A 20,639-nucleotide genomic window follows, 5' to 3' on the forward strand; every position below is an offset into this window, starting at 1 on the left:
AGGAGGCGATATGGTTGAAAAACTTCATCGGAGACCTTGGAGTCATTCCATCCATAAAGGAGCCTATGGAGATTTTCTGCGATAATGAAGGGGCGGTTGCCTTAACCAAGGAACCGAGAGATCATGGTAGATCCAGGCATATCGACAGAAAGTACCACTTCATAAGACATCAAGTAGAAGAAGGACACCTCGTGGTAAAGGGGATATCGTCAGAGGACAACCCAGCATATCCCCTTACAAAGGGACTGACTAGGGTTAAGCACTTGCAGCATGCAAGGGGCATTGGGCTAATGGACGATATTAGTTTTAGTGGTTAGATAAATAGAAACTTGTAATAGCTAAATTGTAATTTACATTTGATGATTGAATAAAAGGAGTTTTATTTATAAGTAAAGTTATAGTCTTGTGTCAATTATTTACTATTGTTTCACTTTGCATGTTTTGACTTCCAGAATAATAATAATTATTCAAACTATCCACAGTCGATCATACGTTGGAAGTAAGTATGAAAGAAGACTGTCAAGATTTGGCTTGTAGATTGTCTAAGGAGTTAGATATAGCAAGAGTATGCTACACCATTCATGAGTGCTCCTGAAATAAGATTTAAGTATTGGATTCAACCCGCGCTCACCTGAATTACTTCATGGAATTTATCACGAGAAATTGTAAGACGATAATATCATATAATCTTCAAACCAAGATATATGAGTTGTTGACTACGAGTTGGTTGTGCGTTGATGGCACAAAAACGCATCAGTAACTTGATGTTATAAAACGTGTCGTTGTGCATGATTTGATGAGTAGTTAGTACAAGCATATAATGTCGAAGTTTATCTGTTCCTTTTATCCTAAGAGGACTAAAAGCGATATCTTGGGCCCCTCGATGATTCTGTTTTGACTATGTGTCGGGTCCGGTCAGAACTAAATTGATGTGGTCAGTGATGTTCTATATCAGACGAATCGGAAATCGGGAAACAAATTGCAGGACAATAAGTATGACTATGTTCCATGTGTTTGTCCGCATAGATATCTTGAGAACAAAAGAATATATGATCCCTTATCTGAAGCACGCGTCACTGACTAGGTCAGAGTTCGACAGCGGCTTTTGAAAGCTTACGATTGCTAAGTCGGATCCTGAAGTCACATTGGCAGCTATAGTTATTAGATTTATCCAAGTGGGAGACTGTTGGATTTGGTGTCTAAGCCCATAACTATAACTGGGATGTACTTGACCCGATTGTAGCATGGTCCTTTTGGTTTTCCTTCACCAGTACAATTTGATCGGATGGACTTTTGAGAATAAGGTTATTTATGATTTATTAATATATCACATGTATAATATATTAATATGAAATCATATTATTATTTAATTAGTATTGATCAAGAATTAATTTGTAATTAATTTTGTGGTCATAAGAGACTAATTAAATATATGAGGATTGATTATGTAAACCAATGATTCTTATAATGTGGGCCAATGATCCATGATTATTTAGATGGGCTAAACCAATAAGATAATCCATGGATAGTCCATGTAGGTTAAACCCATGGAGCATAAGAATGTGAAAAGTCATGGAGCATTAGGGTTTACAAAGTGTAACCCTAGCATTTGCCACACTATAAATAGAACCCTCATGAACCAAAATAGGTTGCACCATATTTTGAGCTAAGTAACTTGTTCTCTTAAGCCTCCTCTTGCATATTGGTGTTTGTGAACCATTAGAGGCATCACACTTGGGGTGCTCAAGCTTCAAAGGTCAAGAACTACAAGTCCTTCTAAGAGGTAAGTCATCTAACTAGTTGTGTTGTTCATTTGACAATTGTATGCTAGTTAGGGAGAATGCTTTGGAAAAATTGAAAATGCATGTATAATTAGAGAAAACATAGATCCAAAGCATTTAGGGTTGCATGTGCACCATAGGAGTGTTATAGTGCTCAAAACCCAACAGTTTAATGAGCAAAAAGGCGAGGAGGTTGCATTTGAGTGCATTAAACCACCATTGTGGATTAAGTTGAATGAATGAGAGTTTAATCCCTAATAAACGATTTTGGTTGTAGGTAATGCTGTTTTTTGTAGTAGTGAGATGGTCCTTTGCACAAGTTAATCATACATCGTGACACTATTCTCCACATCGTTGGTTACTACAAGCATAATAAGCTAGTTCTTCAACTATTCAGTTTGCTACCTGAAATCCAACCCAACAAACTTACATGAAAAAATGAAGCAGGAAACACCATTCTTCATGCCACAACCACCAATGATAAGATTGTTGAGGCTGCTGCTGAGATCCTGCACCGAGCTCCTTCTTTGCTCACCATGACTGACAAGATTGGATATATGCCTTTTTTCCGTACAACCCTTTATGGAAAGATCAGGAGTTTCTATTTTCTTAAGGGTGAAGTGAGTAGGAGATTTCCGGAAGAGGTAGGTTTAACGGGTTTTCTTCGAAGAAATGATAAAGCAACTATACTTCACGTTGCAATCCAAAGCGAGAACTTTGGTAAGTTTGTTTATAATGATACATGGTCTTTTTTTTTCAAAAGTTTCCTGCAACACGAATGTCTAATATATGAATAAGCATGAACAGATTTGGCTCATGATATTGCTAAAGCTTATCCAATGCTAATCAGTGAACATGATGAAGATGGGATGACTGGTCTTCAACTTCTTGTATGCAATCCATCTGCTTTCAACCATGGATTCAAAGATAATTTCTTCAAGCGGATCATCATATGTAAATTTATAATATTAATTAAAGCTCATTTTTACACAAAACCAAGGTTATAAAAAACGCTCGACGTTAGCTAGTCGGTGGACTAAGTTTAAGGGATTAATCGGCTAGGCGGGGATTAATCAGGGACACTTTGAAAAAAGTGTGGACAATATTCGTAACAAAATTGAAAACTTGGACCAAAATGTAAAGTTTGATCCTAATTCATAACAAAATTGAAAACTTGGACCAAAATGTAAAATCGAATATGACATGCTATACCTGTTATACATTTAACGAGCTTTGTTATCTTGATTTCCACAGCTATCCCAGCTATGATATGACAAATATCAATTTTATAATTTTCGCCCCATTAAATTTTATGTTTTGTTACAAATTTTAGATGATATTATTAGCAACCTGGCCGATAAGAAAAAAATTGTGACTCGTTATTTTCTCACATTATTAATGTTGGGCAAACATAAATTTGATTTATGGATTCGCACCTGCAGATAATCCAACTTTGGCTAGGTTTATTTCCGAATGAGAACTAGGAACTAGCATTTTTATTTATTTGTTTGTTCTGTGGATAATCCAACTTAACTCTGGGAGCTTAACCAATACATCCACATCACTTTGACTTACATGCATTTTTAACTATAAAAAACAGCATTCCTAGTTTTCTAGATTTCCCATATGGTATAACAGCACCATCTAATTAATTAACTACTCTATATCAAAGATATATAGCATATATGATTACCTTTGATTCTAAAAAGGGGAAAGTGTTTCATTTTGCCATTTCTTTTACCAATTTAATTATGCTTCTTGATTTATGACCTTTGCTATAAAGCACTAATCAACGATAATCACATTGATCCCTTTCCACTGCAGTAATATTTAAGTTTTTAAGCATCTACAGATATGCAAGACTTGTTTTCCTTTAATTTATCTCTTTATCTTCTTTAAAGTGAAACAACGTCATGAAAGCAGACGGAAGAGGTACCTGTGAAAACCTAAGACTGAAGTATTAATTAATTAATTCCAAGTTCTTGCTGCTCTCTCAAGTAACTTTATGCATGAAGTACTTTAAATGGTATTCAAACTTTGTGAAATTTAGAGTAGCCCATAACATTCAGGTCATCCGTTGTGTATTAAATGGCTGATAACATGACACATACAGATTATAGAAGGATTAATGCTTCCCTGTATGAAGCTCTGTCTAAAGGAGATGATGACAAGGTGTGTCATATATGCAAAACCTTGCTAGATGGCCCTCTGCGCAAGCTAACCATACATGATGACACTGTTCTCCACATCGCCAGTTACCACAAGCGTAATAAGCTTGTTCTTCAACTACTCGGAATGCTACCTGAAGACCAACCCAACATACTCACTGTACAAAATGAAGCCGGAAAGACCATTCTTCATTCCACAGCCACCAACAATGACACAGTCGAGGCTGCTGTTGAGATGCTGCGCCGGGCTCCCACTTTGCTCGCCATGACCGATAACCTCCGAGAGACGCCTCTTTTCCGTGCTGCCCGTTATGGCAAGTCCAAGATTTTCTATTTTCTCCAAGCGGAAATGAACAGGAGGTTTCCAGCAGAGGCTACAGACTTGATGGATTTTCTTCAAAGAAATAATAAGGCAACTATACTTCACGTTGCAATTCATAGTGAGAACTTCCGTAAGTGTCTGAGGTTCTTTGTTTTTTTTTTTTTGGAAAGTTTCCTCCAACCCTAATGTCTAATATATGAATGTACACAGCTTTGGCTCTTGATATTGCTAAAACTTATCCAATGTTGATCGGCGAAGAAGATGGAGACGGGATGACTGCTCTTCAACTTCTTGCCTGCAAGCCATCAGTATTCAACCATGGATTTGAAGCGAATTTCTTCAAGCGTTTTATATGCAAGAGTATGACATACTTTACTCGGTCATCAAGTCTGCAGTCTACTAGTTAATCATATCATAATTAACACTTTTTAACTTGTGGAGTTTTGTTTCTCAGTCATTGATTTGATCGATCCGAAAGAAAGAGCCAGTAGAGTGCCTATCTTGAAAAAACTTAAGAAACAAAAGCTCAAAAGTGAATCCGCAAAGGAACTTGCAACCCTCTTGATCGAAAATGATACCTCATGGGAAGAATCAGAACCAATGCCAAATCAGAACAGAACTAAGCTCCACAAATATGGAGGAGATACTATGCCTTCAGAAAACCATTCTCTAGAGATTATCATCGACACCCCCGTCTCTCCATTGATTTTAGCCACAAAATCGGGTTGTACAGAGATTGTAAAGAAAATACTGCAAGTGTACCCTCAGGCGGTTGAGCATATTGATAAGGACGGGCGTGACATTTTGCATGTAGCAATTCAATATCGAAGAATGGAGATCTATAAACTTGTGGTCAATATGAAGTATTCCTTGAGGAAGCTAAGAGGGAAGATTGACAAACAAGGCAACTCGATAATGCACATGGTAGGCATCAAAGTTAAAGATCCGAAAGCTGAACAGGACAACAGAAGCCCTGCTATCGTACTACGAGATGATTTACTTCTATTCTCGGTAATGAAATTTTCTCCTTTAGGCATCGATACCATATAGTTTAATTTTAATGAAAAAGTTGATTGAGTTAAATCTAGTTGGCATTCATTCAATGAATTAATCTCGATTATTGAACTCCAATGGATATGAAATAGAACTTTTTAACCCTTAAATAAATGTAATAACTTGTTTTTGTAATAAATTGTGTTTTTTAATTATGTTTAATTTAACTTTGTAGAGTTATTGATCGTAAGAAAAATAAATAAATAAATAGAGGATAGAGGTTTATGAAAAGTAGAATGATGATATGAGAATAGTCTTTGTCCCATTTTTTGGGTTGAACAATAATTTCTTTTACAAAGTCCCATTACGAGTCCGATAATATCATGTCATGCATCTTCTATATTACGTAACAAATGAAGGCTTAATGGTATGATATGAATATTTTGTATTATCATATACGCTAACCTTTCTGACATATTTTTCTTGTTTCATCCAGAGAGTGAAAGATATTTGTACCATCCAAGCAACCTTGCAGGTGAATGAGAGGGGTGTGACTGCAGAACAACTATTCATTGAGAGCAATGCACTGCTTCAAGTTGATGCCAAAGCATGGATGAAAAGCACAGCTGAACACTGCTCCATTGTGGCTGTGCTAATTGCCACAGTTGCCTTTGCTGCAGCTTACACTGTACCTGGAGGCCCAAATCAAAACACAGGCTATCCACTTCTGAAGAGCAAACCGTTGTTTATAGTCTTTGCGCTAGCTGATGCACTTTCACTCGCATGTTCTTTGACATCGGTTATCATATTTCTTTCCATCCTCACATTTTCCTTTCGGTTAAATGACTTCCTGCACTCACTTCATAATAAACTACTCATAGGCCTCACGGTGTTGATACTCTCTGTGTCAATGATGATGATAGCTTTTGCTGCCACGCTTATCCTAACCATTAGTAGTGAGCAGGGACATTGGAAAAACATTATGTTGTACATGATTCCTTCTTCCCAGTCACTGTGTTTGTGTGCTCATACATACATCTTTATAAATTGCTCATTGAAGCCTTTTTGAGAAGACCAAAGAAGGCTATAGCTTCAATACTGCCTACCCCTGATGTTGACTCACCCCAAGCAATGCAGCACCACATACAGCCCTCTCAAGTTCCAAATACCCGTTCTTTTGTTTGATTCTTAATTAATTGGTTGTTCTTCTTTGAATATCCTAGCTCTTGAATGCTTACTTCATTATCCCTTTTAAATAACAAGACGCTCTATCATATGTCAATAAATGTGTATTATATATGTTTATTGTTGTTTTATTCTCGTAATTTGTTTCGGGTTTTTTTTTTAGAAATGGCAATTACAAACAAATTGATCTACTCTAATTTTAAGTCGATGACGCTTTATACAATCTTCCCAACAACCTCTCTATCTTCGGTTTAACCTTATTGGATTAACAAGATTAACATTTTGTTAATAGTTACAACTCTAAACTGCATTGAGGTACAAATTATTCGTCTAACTTATTATAGGGGTAAAAAAAACTAGTTCAACCATGTAGTTGATTGTTTTTAGGCATCCATGTCGTATTGAACTCTATAGAGTCTAAAAGATTGTCAATATCATTCTACCTTTTATATAACTCTAACATTTTTTCCTACAATGCATACAAAAGTTCAAACGGACATTTATTTTAAACTTAAAATAGTTTCATTTTTCTCATGGAAGAATTCAAAGACCATTTAACTCCATATCCATTGGACGACAATATGACATCCAACAATGATTGAGTTTAATCCATTGAATGTCAACTACACATTCCACCTCATGTAACTCTTCCATTAAACCATGCATTGCGGATGTTCTTCAAAAGAGAAAGACATGCTCTTATTTAACAAGTTACAATTAGCTAGCAAATGTAACTTTCTATTATAGGTTACAGGTTTCGTAAAATTTGGGTGTTTGTGTGTTTCTTCTAATGACAATTAAACTCAAAATCATCATAAATTATGGGGATTTGAAAGGACAATAGTAAACAATGATGAAAATTTGTCAAACAAGAAAAGAGAGTTGAAACTAAGAATGAAGCTTTGGCCATTAGTTTCGTTAAAAATGGAAGTACAAAATGTATATGATCATTAACAAGAACAAGTTCTAGAAAACCTTACAATACCGTGAGTATATGACCTAAATATTCTTCTGAGTTCATCGATTGACAACTCAAAAAGTGGTATTTATCTTTGGCATTCCGTTTGCACTCATGATCATCTCATCGTGACTTGCTATATATAATCATTGATACAAAGAAAAGTGGTCTCATGAATTGTTATCGAGTTATATTATGTGAGAACCAATACAAATTCTATCTAAATTAGTATATGCAAAGAATAAAATAATATTGCTAAAGTTTATCGATTTACTTTTTGTCAAATCAAAGTCTCGTGCGAGTTCATGTTTGTATGTCAAATCAAAGTTTATCGATTTACTTTTTGTCAAATCCTAGTACTACTTGTGACCATTTTGTTAAAGCCCGAAAAAAATGGTTTCATGTTTCATGTTTATATGTCACCATAAAATATGGCCATGAATCAGTCTAAATTCTAATCTCCCTCACTAATAAAAGACACTTTTTTTTTGCCATGTGGCATCTATTCAACCCATAGAATTTCAAAGTGAAATATCAAATTTGCCCCTGTCATTTAAAATGTTTATTCTCCAAATCACGCACCAGTTTCCTGCAATTTTGCAAACTTGCTTTCGAAAACAAGATACCGATTCAAATTTAGAATACTCAAATCTCGCAAGAAATTTCAAATCCGTTGTTATGGAGGAGGCTATGGTTCTGAAACATTTTAAACTGTTCATCTTATATCTCTCCCCTCTTCAGTGTTTGTTTGCCGATTCGTCAAGAAATTCAAAGCGAAAAATACATGTATTAACTGAAGACATTCTTTTGTTGTCGAAGGAAATGTGTATGTGAAAATCTCAGCTTTTCTGCACCTGTTTTGGTTCATATATGTCTTCGATGAATTGCTTCAATTTCAACACACCAAGTGTTTGATAAATTGCTTCAGCTATTCTGCACAATAAGCGTTTGTGATTTTACCCGCATGAAAGTAATACTTTATGATTTTATTTGAAAATACACCCAATTCATTATAGATGATTTACTAGGCAACAAACCAGCAAGTTAATCCTCTTCAAAATTCAAATCGATTTGCTAGGGGATCAAGGTTTTGCATATATATATTTTATGTATTTCCTTTGTATTTTATATCGAGTGTGACAAGAATTCATCTTTATATTATGCAAACCATTATCTATTTGAAGAATATTTGCTTAATTTGATTTCAGGTTAGTGTATTTAAATTTCTTCTTCTGATTTACATGACGTTAGTAAAATCGAATTTAGTTTTTTTTTTTATGATTAAAGTTTTGTGCGCTTTATTTTCTATGTTTCTTCATCGTACATATAAGTGACTCAATGGTATTAATCATCTTATATGGGTATTACATGAATCATCCAGAAGCTTTTCCCTTGCGATTCAAAATCTACAATTAGCTAGAAATGGTCTTGAGCTATCTAATGCAAGGACTGGAGTATATGTACATGCAAAGCATAAAACACGGCATATCATGCACATCATGTATGCTGTAAAAACTAGAAAAAAAATATCAACGCCCTTTTTATATTCAAACTCATTATTGCTTTACATGTAGCAGTATATGCTTTATTGAAAGCTGCAATTGAAGTGGAGTTGTTTCTCTCTCAAAAGTGTTGCAACAATCTTGTAAGTGAAATGTAAGTACCCCTATTGAAGTGGTTGGCTAAATTGAGTACTTTTAGACATGTTTTATGTAACGCCCGGGATTTATCAGGTATTGTATTGCTTTTATTCAAGTTTAATTATTAAGTATTTTTGGGGCAAAGCGTACGCTGGGCGTACAAGGTGTACGCACGGCGTACACATATGAGGCGCGGATCGGGGGAGCCCCATGCGTACGATGGGCGTACCCAAGCCTACGCTGGGCGTAGGGTGGCCAGATGCAAACCCTAAAAATTTAGGGTGTGCACCCTATTTAAACAACTTATAATCTTCAAAGTCCTTATCCTCTCAGCCTCCCTTGCCTCTTAGTGCCCAACTCGAACCCTAATCCTATTGTTTGTATTTTGGAGCTTACTTTGAGTTTTTGGTGTAACTTTGGTGATTTTGAAGAACAAGGAGTTTAAAGAAGGAGCAAGAGCTTGGAAAGGGCTTGTAGATCCAGAAGTTTGGCATCATTTCTGACCCATTGGAGGTATAAAGCTTTCTACTTGGCTAATGCATGCTTAAATTTGATTTTGGGGTGTTTTATGTCACTTTTGGACTCCATTGTTGAGGTTTCTTGTGTCTTGGTAGTTCCATACCATAATAGCTGTCCTTTTGAGCTCTTGGAAGCATTTAGATTCATAAAAATCGGAACTTGATGGTTAAGCTACAACCATGCAAGTGTTTAATGGTCACAAAGTTGGTTTAAGGACTTAATTCATGTTTTAACCCCCATCTATGCATGAAAAGACATAAGTTTGTAACTTTATGGATTAGGACGTCTTAAAGGACCTGGATCTATGTTTTGAAAGTTAGGACTTAATGTATTAAGTCACAAAATGAGTCTTCAGGAAGTTGGCCAGTACGCTGGGTGTACACCCTGGTACGCTGCGCGTATTGGGTGAACTTCCTGCTTCTGGTCAAAGCCAGCGTATGCCTGGTCTACGTGCCAGGTACGCCGCGCGTACGTATACAGATTGGCGAATATGGGTTTTTGGGCCTTAGAAGTTTTGGCCTGGATGGTTGGGCCTCATGGCCCAATGTGGAGTAAGGCCTCTGGGCCTAGAATTGAGATTTATGGTATTGGGCCTTTTGGGCCATAATGGGCCATCAAAAATTATTTATTTTGGGCCAAGAGTATGTTGGGCTTTAGATAAGGTCCATTTGAGGAGTTGGGCCCAATTTATAAAATTGGGCCATTGGTGGGCCACTAGTGGGCTTGGGAAGACCATTTAGATTTGGGCCTTTCATGTTATGGTGATTGGGCCTTAGGTATTGGCCAAATTAGATCATGGGTAAAATGGTCATTTTACCCTAAGAAGGATTATTAGTTTTTTTTGACTAAGTGTTATTATGGTACTGATAGCTTGGGGAGTCGTCGGAGCAGCTGTTAGAGATTCTTGTCGTGAGATTCTTGTCGGAGCAGCTGTTATTGTGGTACTGATGGCACTTGCCACAGCGGCTGCGGCCCTGCTAGCTCCTCGATCTAGAATCCGATACCTTGGGCTTTTTGTCCGAGCTACATGTCTGAACCCCATCTGGTTTCCTCTTCCTACTCATCTCCCAATCCAGCTCCCTTTCCCGAGCCCTCGCTATCATATCCTCCAACGTCTTGCAGTTGGAGCGGCTAACAAACTTTCGAATATCACTCCTCAGCATCAAGTGGTATCGGGCATTTTTCATCTCCTTGTCCGCCATGTACTGCGGAACAAGAAGGGCCCTCTCTCTGAACATGGCGGTGATCTCAGTCACCGTCTCAGTTGTCTGCTGGACATCCTGGAACTCCCGCGCAAGCTGCTGCACCTCAATCACTGGTGCAAACTCGGCCCTGAACCTGGCCGATAAGTCACTCTAGTTCATCGCATCAATAGCGCCATCATCTACAATGGCATGCCCAACCTCCTCACACCAATCATGCGCACTGTGCTTCATGAGGAAGGAAGCAAGTCGGACCTTGTCCCCCTCAGGACAACGGCTTGTGCGAAAAGCGTTGGCAACATCAGCCAACCACCTGTTGCTAGCAATGGGATCCCGAGCCCCATGATAGTCTGGAGCTCCACAAGCTCGGAACTCCTTGAATGTCAACATGCATGCCCCCATCATGGCCGCCATCTCGGTGCGGAATGCACTCAGCCTCTCATCAAGAATCTCCAAAATTCTCTCCTTGACCGTACCGAAGATCACAGGAGTCTGGTCCATGATACTGCGCATAATCTCAGATGAAATGAACTCCCTCATCTGATCATAGAACTGCCCGACTCCTGATCCCGAGCCTGATCCCTCACCGGCGCCAGAACTGCCAAATTGGTCTAGTACATAGTGTCACCATTCTGAAAATACACCATAACAATTATTAGAATACTCATCATAACTCGAGAGATCACACACATACTACAAGTTCGCTGGTTTTATCTCAGTTTTCCTTGTCTCGAGTACGGATCCTCTTCTTTCAGTAGTACGGGCCCATACTACCTTCCACATCTATCCGTAATTTCCTCAAGAATTTCGTTGACTCCACCAAGTCCCTTTCACTACTACTGCTCTTTGAGTTAATCTCATCCTAGGATTATCCTAGGGTAATCTCCAACCCACCCTCTGCCATGAGCTGCATAAAGAAGTCCCTGGTATCTTCCTCTAACTAACTCGCGAATATCATTACATATTACTAAGACCAGATAGATCTTCGAATGATAGGTCCTACCCTACAACGGTTGGACTCAGACAAGAGCTGCGCAGTAGGGCTAGACCTAACCTTCTGAAATTATTTAGTCCTCGTAATATGTAACTTAGTGTATCCATTTTCTAGTTAGTTAAAGATATATAGGACTCCTAAAAGCACAAAGCAAGGAGCATTCGAGCATTGAGTAACCAAAACCAAGCATATCTTAATCAGGCCATCATATCACTGACTAATCAGTACTAGCATGCAGTTCTATAAGCTCATACAGTAGGCATACAAGGCATTCTTCGTAGATCCTTAGCCCTAATCTAGCATGCAGTTCACATATTCACATTTTAAATCATAATATAAACTTGTATGCGTAATTTGGGAGAAATTACTTGAGCTCGACTGATTGCATGCACCACACCCTTTTCTCTTTTAAAAATCCCTTTTATAAAAATGATTTTCTTGTGAAAATTTTCATACCAAGTCCTCAGTTTGAGTTCAGACACACCCGAGAGTGTGCCCGAAACACTCAAACCAAGGCTCTGATACCAGCTTGTAACACTCATAAAATACGGTCCCAAAAATTTCATTTTTAATTATTAAATAAACCATAGTTATCAAAACATTCCATCAAACATAAGTCAAAGTATCTCAAAACACTATTATCAGAGTTTCCAAATCAAAACATCAGAGCAAACATCCCAGGCTAATCATCATGGTGTGTGCAATGCAGTCATTCCGAGCTCTTCCCTTTGCTACCAGAAGTACCTGAAACCAGAACTGAAAACCGTAATCACAAAGCTTAGTGAGCTTCCCCAAACTACCACATACCATAAACATAATCACATAATCACATATAAGCATATCGTGGGCCCCGCCCGGCATCAGACCATGTCCGGCATCGGGCCCCGCCCGGCATCGGACAATGTCCGACATCGGGCTGATCTCGGCATGCATATAAACATATCAACAATACACATATAATAATCACATAACATAAGCATACAAACATTCATCGGCCCCGCCCGACATCGGATCGAAATCCCGAAAGCATATAAATATTCATCGGGCACCGCCCGACATCGAATCTTAGTCCGGAAAACATATAAAAACAGACACATGAAAGAATCACGAAGACATCAAGCATATAAACATTCCTCGGGCATTGCTCGGCATCGAACCGTAGTTCAGAAAGCATATAAACATTCCTCGGGCACCGCCCGACATCAGATCGAAATCCGGAACATACAATCATACATATGGGCCGGCATTAGTGCCTTCGACCCGTTCCTACAGGAGGAAAACTCACCTCAAATGTCGGATGCTAGCTGAAACGTCTCCGCTCCGGAATCAGCTCTACTCAAACCCCTAAACAGAACAACCCCTTAGATACCAATTCATACTCATAACCCCTTAGGGTCAACTATGGTCATAGTCAAAGTCAAGGTCAAAGTCGAAGTCAACGCTCCGAGTTGACTCAACTCGTCGAGTTACCTTTCAACTCGCTGAGTTTCTATGAATCACAGAATTGTGATTTCGCAATCCAACTCGTCGGGTTCTTCCTTATTAACAGAATCGGGACACTTCCATTCAACTCGTCGAGTTCTTCAGTCTGCTAACCCTTCTTAATCCATTCAACCATTATTCTTCAAATCTAAGTCCCATATTCCAGATCTGGGCCAAAAATACATTTAGGAGGGTAAAGTTTCCAACTTTACCCATTAAAACCCACTCTAGAAGTAATAAGCTCTAACCCTAACCCAAAAGGCCAAGGTATTGATCCAAAGCCAACCAAAACTACAAGATAAACCATGAGGTCATAGATGTGGACTCTAGGGACTAAACGATCGCGTAAAGTCTTAAACTTTATCCTCATGCATGGCCATTAGAAGCTTTAAAAGACCAAAATGATGGTCTAAAAGTTGCATGGGACTTCCATGGTCATATAGTTGGCACCTTTATGCCATGAAAACCCCTCAAGACCTTAGATCTAAAGTGTTCTTCACTTGGGACGTCTAAATCCCAAGAATCATATCCTTAGGACCAAAGCCAAGCAAAATAACCCTAAAAGAAGATTTAAACAACTATAAGGGAAGGTTCAAGCTTTATACCAGAAAAATGTCGTGGATGAGGCAAGGATTTTGGATCTACAACTCCTTCTTGTGTCCTCAAGCTTTTCCTTCTTCCAATGGCTTCAACCACACACTAAAACACTTAAATTGGCTCACAAACACTCACAAAAGCATTAGGGTTTCGATATCTAGGGTTAGGACAGTGGAGGCTGGAAATGAGACCAACACCTTGTGGTTAAGGTGTTTAAATAGGGTGCAAACCCCCGAAATTAGTGTTTCATATCTGCCAGCCTACTCGTCGAGTTGACGTCTCCCAACTCTACGAGTAGGTCTCCTAAAATACGTGGCCTGATTAAATCTCTACTCGACGAGTCTAGGGCTACCAACTCGTCGAGTTGCTCTGTAATTATGAATAAATTATAATTCTAAATGCATACTAAGACAAACCCAATTTGGTCACCATTTCATTTGAATCAACATTGGTACAACTTCCACCATGAATAATCAAACTACACCACTTGTCTCTAACCAAACATTTGGTGTGAAGCAATTGGTCTCGTTGATCCATATCATCCATGGCTTGAACCCCTTGAGTTTTAAGGGTTATAAGTACCAAAACTGTATCATACACTGGTGCTTCATACTCTACCTCCTCTTCTTCTTCCTTTTCTTGTTGTGTATCATGAAAAATAAACGCCAACCTCTCTTCTTCCTCCAACTCTTCACGACATTCAATGGCCTCCCTTAAAGTCATCACCCTTTTGTTTGGACAAGCATTTTGGTAATGACCAAAACCTTGACAATTGAAACATCTAATTTTCACCAAACTAGTTTCTTTGGTACCACTAGTAAGTTTAGGAGCAATGGGAACACTACTAGAACCAGAAGGAGTAGAAACATAATTTTGTCTATTGCTAGACTCGGCTTTGGACCATGACCTAGACTTTGAATTTTCAAGACTTGAACTTCCACCATAATGTGCCTTGGCTTGTCCCTCCAACTTCAAATATAAGACACAAAGAGTTCCAAAATTAGCCTAAGGATACAACTCCACAACATTGGCAATGTTGTAGTTCAACCCTTTGAGAAAACGAGTCATTTTTTGTTCTTCAACTTCTTCAATATCCCCCATCAAGGACAACTTTTCAAATTCATCAATGTATTCTCTAACACTTATTTTTCCTTGCCTCAAATCAGCAATCTTCTTGTAAGTGGCAATTCTATGAGTAGAAGGAACATATCTTTTTCTTAGCTTTAATTTTAGATAAAGCCAAGAACAAATATTTTCTTTGCCTTCACGGGTTCTCTTGGTCTTTAGGCCTTCAAAGAACAATGAAGAACCACCACTTAGCTTTTTTCGTCATCCACTTCCTTGAACTCAAACATTCTTTCAGTCTTCCTTTCCCACTCTAGGTAGCATTCAGGATCAGTTCCACCAACAAATTCGGACACCTTGAATTCTTCCACAACCCTATGTTCACCACATCGGGGTTGCCTTCTATTTCCACCATCTTGGACATATCTTAAGGCTTCATGAAGACTTTGTAGGAACTCTGGTGTAACATCCGATTATCAGGTATTATCATTTTAGCCCTTAACTTAATCAAAATTTCACATTTGATCCCTTGTTGTTTAAGTGTCGCTTTTCAGTAAATTTTCAAACAAAATTTTCATTTTTAAATCTCATAAAACTCCATATCACATCTTCTGAAAATCATAATGTCTCATTTGTCAAAATTACAAATTAACAAAACAACTGATAGTATCCCAGAATCCTCAACATAGTCTTGAACAAGTGTGTATAATCAAGTCGGCACCTTCCCGCGATCCTGAGAAGTACCTGAAACACATATCACACAACTGTTGGATTAGTGTCTAAGCCCGTAACTATATTTGGTATGTACTTGACTCGGTTATGCATGGTCCTTTTGGGTTGTGACAAGGTAATTTAAGGAAAGAGAGAGGATATTATGGTTTATTAATATATTATAAGAATAATATATTAAAAGAGAAATCATATTTATTTAATTAGTATTAGTCATAAATTAATTAGGAATTAATTTGGTGACTAAAAGAGATTAATTAAATAAATGGACTTAAACTGTCAAGTGTGTGATAGTTGAGTTTTGGGTTGGGAAACCTAATGGACTAAGGGGGAACGAAATTATGATGAAGGATCATCATATTTTCGTCCAAGGGCCCTATTCCAGAAGGTTCCTTGGGCTGCTTGGTCATTAAGCTGTCCATTAGGGTTTAGACTGAAACCCTAGCAGCCTATAGTATAAATAGAGACCCTTGCATCCAATTTTCGGCCACTTGTTCCCAAGAGAAAACCCTAGGCCGAAAATTAGCATCCTCCTCTCTCTCAAAGTTGCCTTCTTGCTTGTGTGGTGTTTGTGATCCATTAGAGGAATTACAATTGTGATTCTAAGCTCAAGAGAAGAAGATTCAAGCTACTATTCTAAGAGGCAAACATCTAGATCTGATGTTATATGTTAATTTTGATATTATGTATGCTAGATTAGGGTTTGTAAGTCTTGGATTCATTGCATGTACAATAGAGAAACCTAGATTCAAGCATTAGGGTTTGTATGAGCACATAGGATTGTTCTTATGCATAAAACCCATCAGTGATACCAGAGCCTTGATTGGTTTCTGTTGTATGTGATGCAATTGTCGAATTCTTGCTGAAAAACGATTTTCTTGCCTCTGCCCGAACCAACTCGGCGAGTCAGTATCTGGACTCGGCGAGTTCAGATTGCTACTCGGCGAGTTTGGGACTCAGACAGAGGATATCTCGAGATTTCTTGCTGTTTTGGTGAAGAATAATTGTCTTATATGTTTTTAACTGATAAAATTCGAATTTTATTGTTATTGAAAGATTATCCTTGCCAAAACACAAGATTATAACCAATTGATTAGATAATAAATTCCTTATATGATTAAAATTGATTATTTGAATTAATTGGGTAACTTATCTTGCAAGAAATTGAATTGGGTCAAATATAGATAATCACTAAATTAATTGTTTGATTTATATTATTTGTTATTTGATCTCTTGTGTTTTGAAAAGTTCAAAACTTGCCCTCAAGTTTTGAAATTTAATTTTTTGATTATAAGTTTAATTTTGAAAATTTTAAATTTCAACCCTTAGAATTTTACAAGTTTAAAATTCAATCTTATACTTTATCTATTACAAGATTTATATATATATATATATATATATATATAAGAATAAGCTAGTCTTATCGCTAGTAGGCCTCATTCACGAAGTCAGTCTATAAGGTGGGTATAAAGTTGCTGCCTATAAAATGGCGCTTAATGGGTGTACACTCACACCTACCGCTTGCTTGACTGGTGGAGGGTCGTTAGCCGAACGGATAGGATAGGGCACTTAATTCCTCATTATAAGTATAATGAAAATATTAAAGTAACTACATTGTTTTATAAATTCTCAATCTTAGTTACTTTAGGGTAAAATGTGAAAATGATGCTATTCCATGGAATTACACTTTGTACCCCTGTCAAACGTTAGTGAAACGTGCGTGGCTAACCGGCACACTAATTTGGGATTGACATTGGTGACAAAGGGTGGCTCGATGCTTATCATAGATCAATGGAGCGTGCGTGGCTAACCGGTACATTGATTAGGTGATAGAGACATTGGGTGCACCATGTTGATTCGCATGGTTATTCACAACTTGTTTGCGATCCTCGACATCCCAGTCGCAAATTTGAAGTGCATATCGAGATTTAAACATGCGATTGAAATGTTCAATGAATCTCAAAAGAAATCTAGGAATTTTCAAATACATTTAAAACTTAATCTCTTTTTGTTTTTCGTGGTGAAAATTAGTGAATCATCAATCACTTACCTTCAAATTATTTACTTTTAGATTACGGCATCCATTTTCTAAGTTGTAAATAATATTGTTGGGTCCTAGCCCTAATTTCTCATTTGGGTGTTTAATTAGGGATTCATTTCTAATCAAACTTTTTTCCTTTCTATTTCAGATGTCTAACGCAAACGCAAATAACAACACTTCTGGGTCATTCTCGTTGATGAACCTGTGTCAAAAGGTGACATTTGATGGGAAGATAAGATGCGAGAAAAATTTATTGATTAATTTCCCCCCCCCCCCCTCAAAAATAGCAAAGTTAAAGAACGTCATTGCAAATTTTGAGCAACAACCAGGCGAGTCACTCTATGAGGCGTGGGAAAGATACAAAAGCTTGTTGAGGAACTGTCCACACAATGATCTAAACAGGCAGCAAGAAGTCTCCATTTTCTATGATGGAGTGAATGTGACAACTAGACAGCTCCTTGACTCGCAAGGACAACTCACGAAGAAAGCACCCGCGACTATAAAAGAACTAATTGAAGAATTCTCTAAGCACTCTAGAGAATATCATAACCCAAGGAATGACCCAAGTCGAGGGATGGTGAACTCTATTTCCGATGACATGGCAGCAATGATGGCAAAATTGGAGAACATGGATCGAAGAATGACTAAGATGGCCCAATCCATCCATGCCATTAGAGTGGGATGTGATAATTGTAGAGGGCCTCACCTTACTAAAGACTGTGATCTTGATGAGAATGGGAATCAGAAAGCCCAAGTGTGTTATTCAAGTGGTGATAGATATGATGATGATTGGCGAAAACCCAAGAAAGAATGGCTACCTTATGATGAGTACAAGAAGGCGAAGGAGGAAAAGTATAAGCAAAAAGCAAGAGGTTTTTATCAAAAGGAGGAGTCGGTGCAAGAAAAGAAATCAGATTTGGAAGATATGCTTACAAGATTCGTAGCCGCATCCGAGAAAAGGCATAACGATACCGATGTTGCAATAAAAGATCAACAAAACATGTTGAGAGAGCACCAAATTATGATGAAAGATCAACAAGTTGTGCTTAGGAATCAGCAAGCCTCCATTCTCAACATGGAAAAGCAGCTAGGCCAACTTGCACAACAAATGAACGAAAGACAACCGGGTAGACTTCCTAGTAATACCGAAAATAATCCGAAAGGCACACATATAAACATCGTGCCAACTAGGAGTGGGAAGACAATTACTCATTTGGCCCCTATTTAGAAAGAAGATCCTAAATTGGTGCAAGAGGAAGAGTCAGAAAACCAAAAATCGCAAGAACCCGAATCGACTCGCCGAGTCGCAGACATGGACTCGACGAGTCCCCCGCCTGAACAGAAAAATAAACCTCCTATTAAACCATATCAACCTCCATTGCCATTTCCAGGCCGAGCTAGACAAGATAAGCACGATATTGATTATCAAAAATTCCTGGAACACATAAAAGCCCTTCAAATTAATATGCCCTTCATCGAGGCAGTTGCACAAATGCCCAAGTATGCCAAATTCTTAAAGGAGCTTCTTACAAATAGAAAGAAGATGGAAGAGGTGAAGAAGGTGGTTCTCAATGAAAATTGTTCAGCCGCCATGTTGAACAAACTACCTAAGAAGATGGATGACCCGGGTAGTTTGACCTTGCCTTGCCAATTCGAAAATTTATCAACTATTCATGCATTGGCTGATTCGGGGGCAAGTGTTAACCTTATGCCATATTCATTCTTTAAGAAATTAGACCTTCCGAAGCCAAGGGCAATTCGAATGGAAATTCACTTAGCGAAAAAAACGGTGACATTTCCAAGGGGGGTATGCGAGGACCTATTGGTGAAAGTTGATAAGTTTGTGTTCCCCACGGACTTCATAGTACTAGACATGGAAGCGGATCCTCAAGTCCCAATCATACTTGGAAGACCTTTCCTAAATACCGCAAGTGCTATAGTAGATATGCGAGATTCTAAACTTACCCTTCGGGTGGGAGACGAATCAGTTACATTTGGAGTTGATCAAACCATGAAGCATGCAAGATATAGTGATGACACGACATTTTCGGTTGATATGTTTGAAGAATTAATGGACGAATGGGAAGAAGACAAGCCAAGCAAGTATACCACTGCCTTTGACGATGATTTTGATGCTGAAAGAGACCTGATGGAGATAGAGAGACTACTCGAAGAAGCTGAATACAATCAATTAATCAGAAGTGCAGAAAGTCCGATTCGCCGAGTCGCAGTCACTGACTCGACGAGTCAATGTGAGAAATCGCGATCAGACGGAGATTTTGGCCTGGACTCGACGAGTCCCCTCATTGGACAATATGTGTTCAGCGTACAAAACACGAAATCAGAGCTGAAAGCTTTACCTGATCATTTGGATTATGCATTTCTTGAAGAAGGTGAACAAAAACCTGTAATTATATCTTCTGACTTCACCAAATCTGAAAAGGAAGAGTTAGTCCGAGTTTTAAAGAAGAGAAAGAATGTCATTGCATGGAAAATCACTGATATTAAAGGGATAAGTCCTTCCTATTGCTCTCACAAGATCAACCTGGAAGAATGAGCAAAGCCGGTAGTGCAACATCAAAGGCGGTTGAACCCAAACATGCAAGAAGTGGTCAAGAAGGAGGTGGTCAAGCTTTTAGATGCGTGGATCATATATTCCATATTCGATAGTCCATGGGTTAGTCCTGTTCAAGTGGTGCCTAAGAAAGGAGGGATGACAGTAGTGACAAACGAGAAGAACGAGCTCATACCAACTCGAACGATAATCGGTTGGCGAGTATGCATCGATTACCGAAAGCTAAACGATGCTACTCGTAAAGACCACTTTCCCCTTCCTTTTATTGATCAAATGCTTGAACGATTATTTGTTCATAGCTATTACTGTTTCTTAGATGGATTTTCAGGTTACTTCAAATACCCATTGACCCAATTGATCAAGAAAAGACGACTTTCACTTGCCCAAG

The 20,639-nt window shown here is 38.2% G+C and overlaps 1 protein-coding gene and 1 pseudogene across 2 annotated transcripts; both read left to right on the forward strand.

The window, feature by feature from the left end:
• The first annotated feature begins 3,781 nt into the window (after window positions 1-3,781).
• On the forward strand, window positions 3,782-6,472 carry LOC145125832 (uncharacterized; annotated as a pseudogene). The gene is made up of 4 exons (XR_013716166.1): window positions 3,782-4,401; window positions 4,482-4,631; window positions 4,726-5,282; window positions 5,761-6,472. The product of XR_013716166.1 is annotated as an uncharacterized LOC145125832 (transcript).
• Window positions 6,473-18,988: 12,516 nt separating this feature from the next.
• Window positions 18,989-20,233, forward strand: LOC145126488 (uncharacterized). Its single transcript, XM_079061848.1, has one exon. The coding sequence runs from the start codon at window positions 18,989-18,991 to the stop codon at window positions 20,231-20,233; it is 1,245 nt and encodes a 414-aa protein (XP_078917974.1).
• Window positions 20,234-20,639: the final 406 nt, after the last annotated feature.

The sequence above is a fragment of the Lactuca virosa genome, chromosome 7 (genome assembly GCF_052849685.1).
Source record: "Lactuca virosa cultivar CGN04683 chromosome 7, Lactuca_virosa_CGN04683_v6, whole genome shotgun sequence".
NCBI lineage: Eukaryota > Viridiplantae > Streptophyta > Magnoliopsida > Asterales > Asteraceae > Lactuca > Lactuca virosa.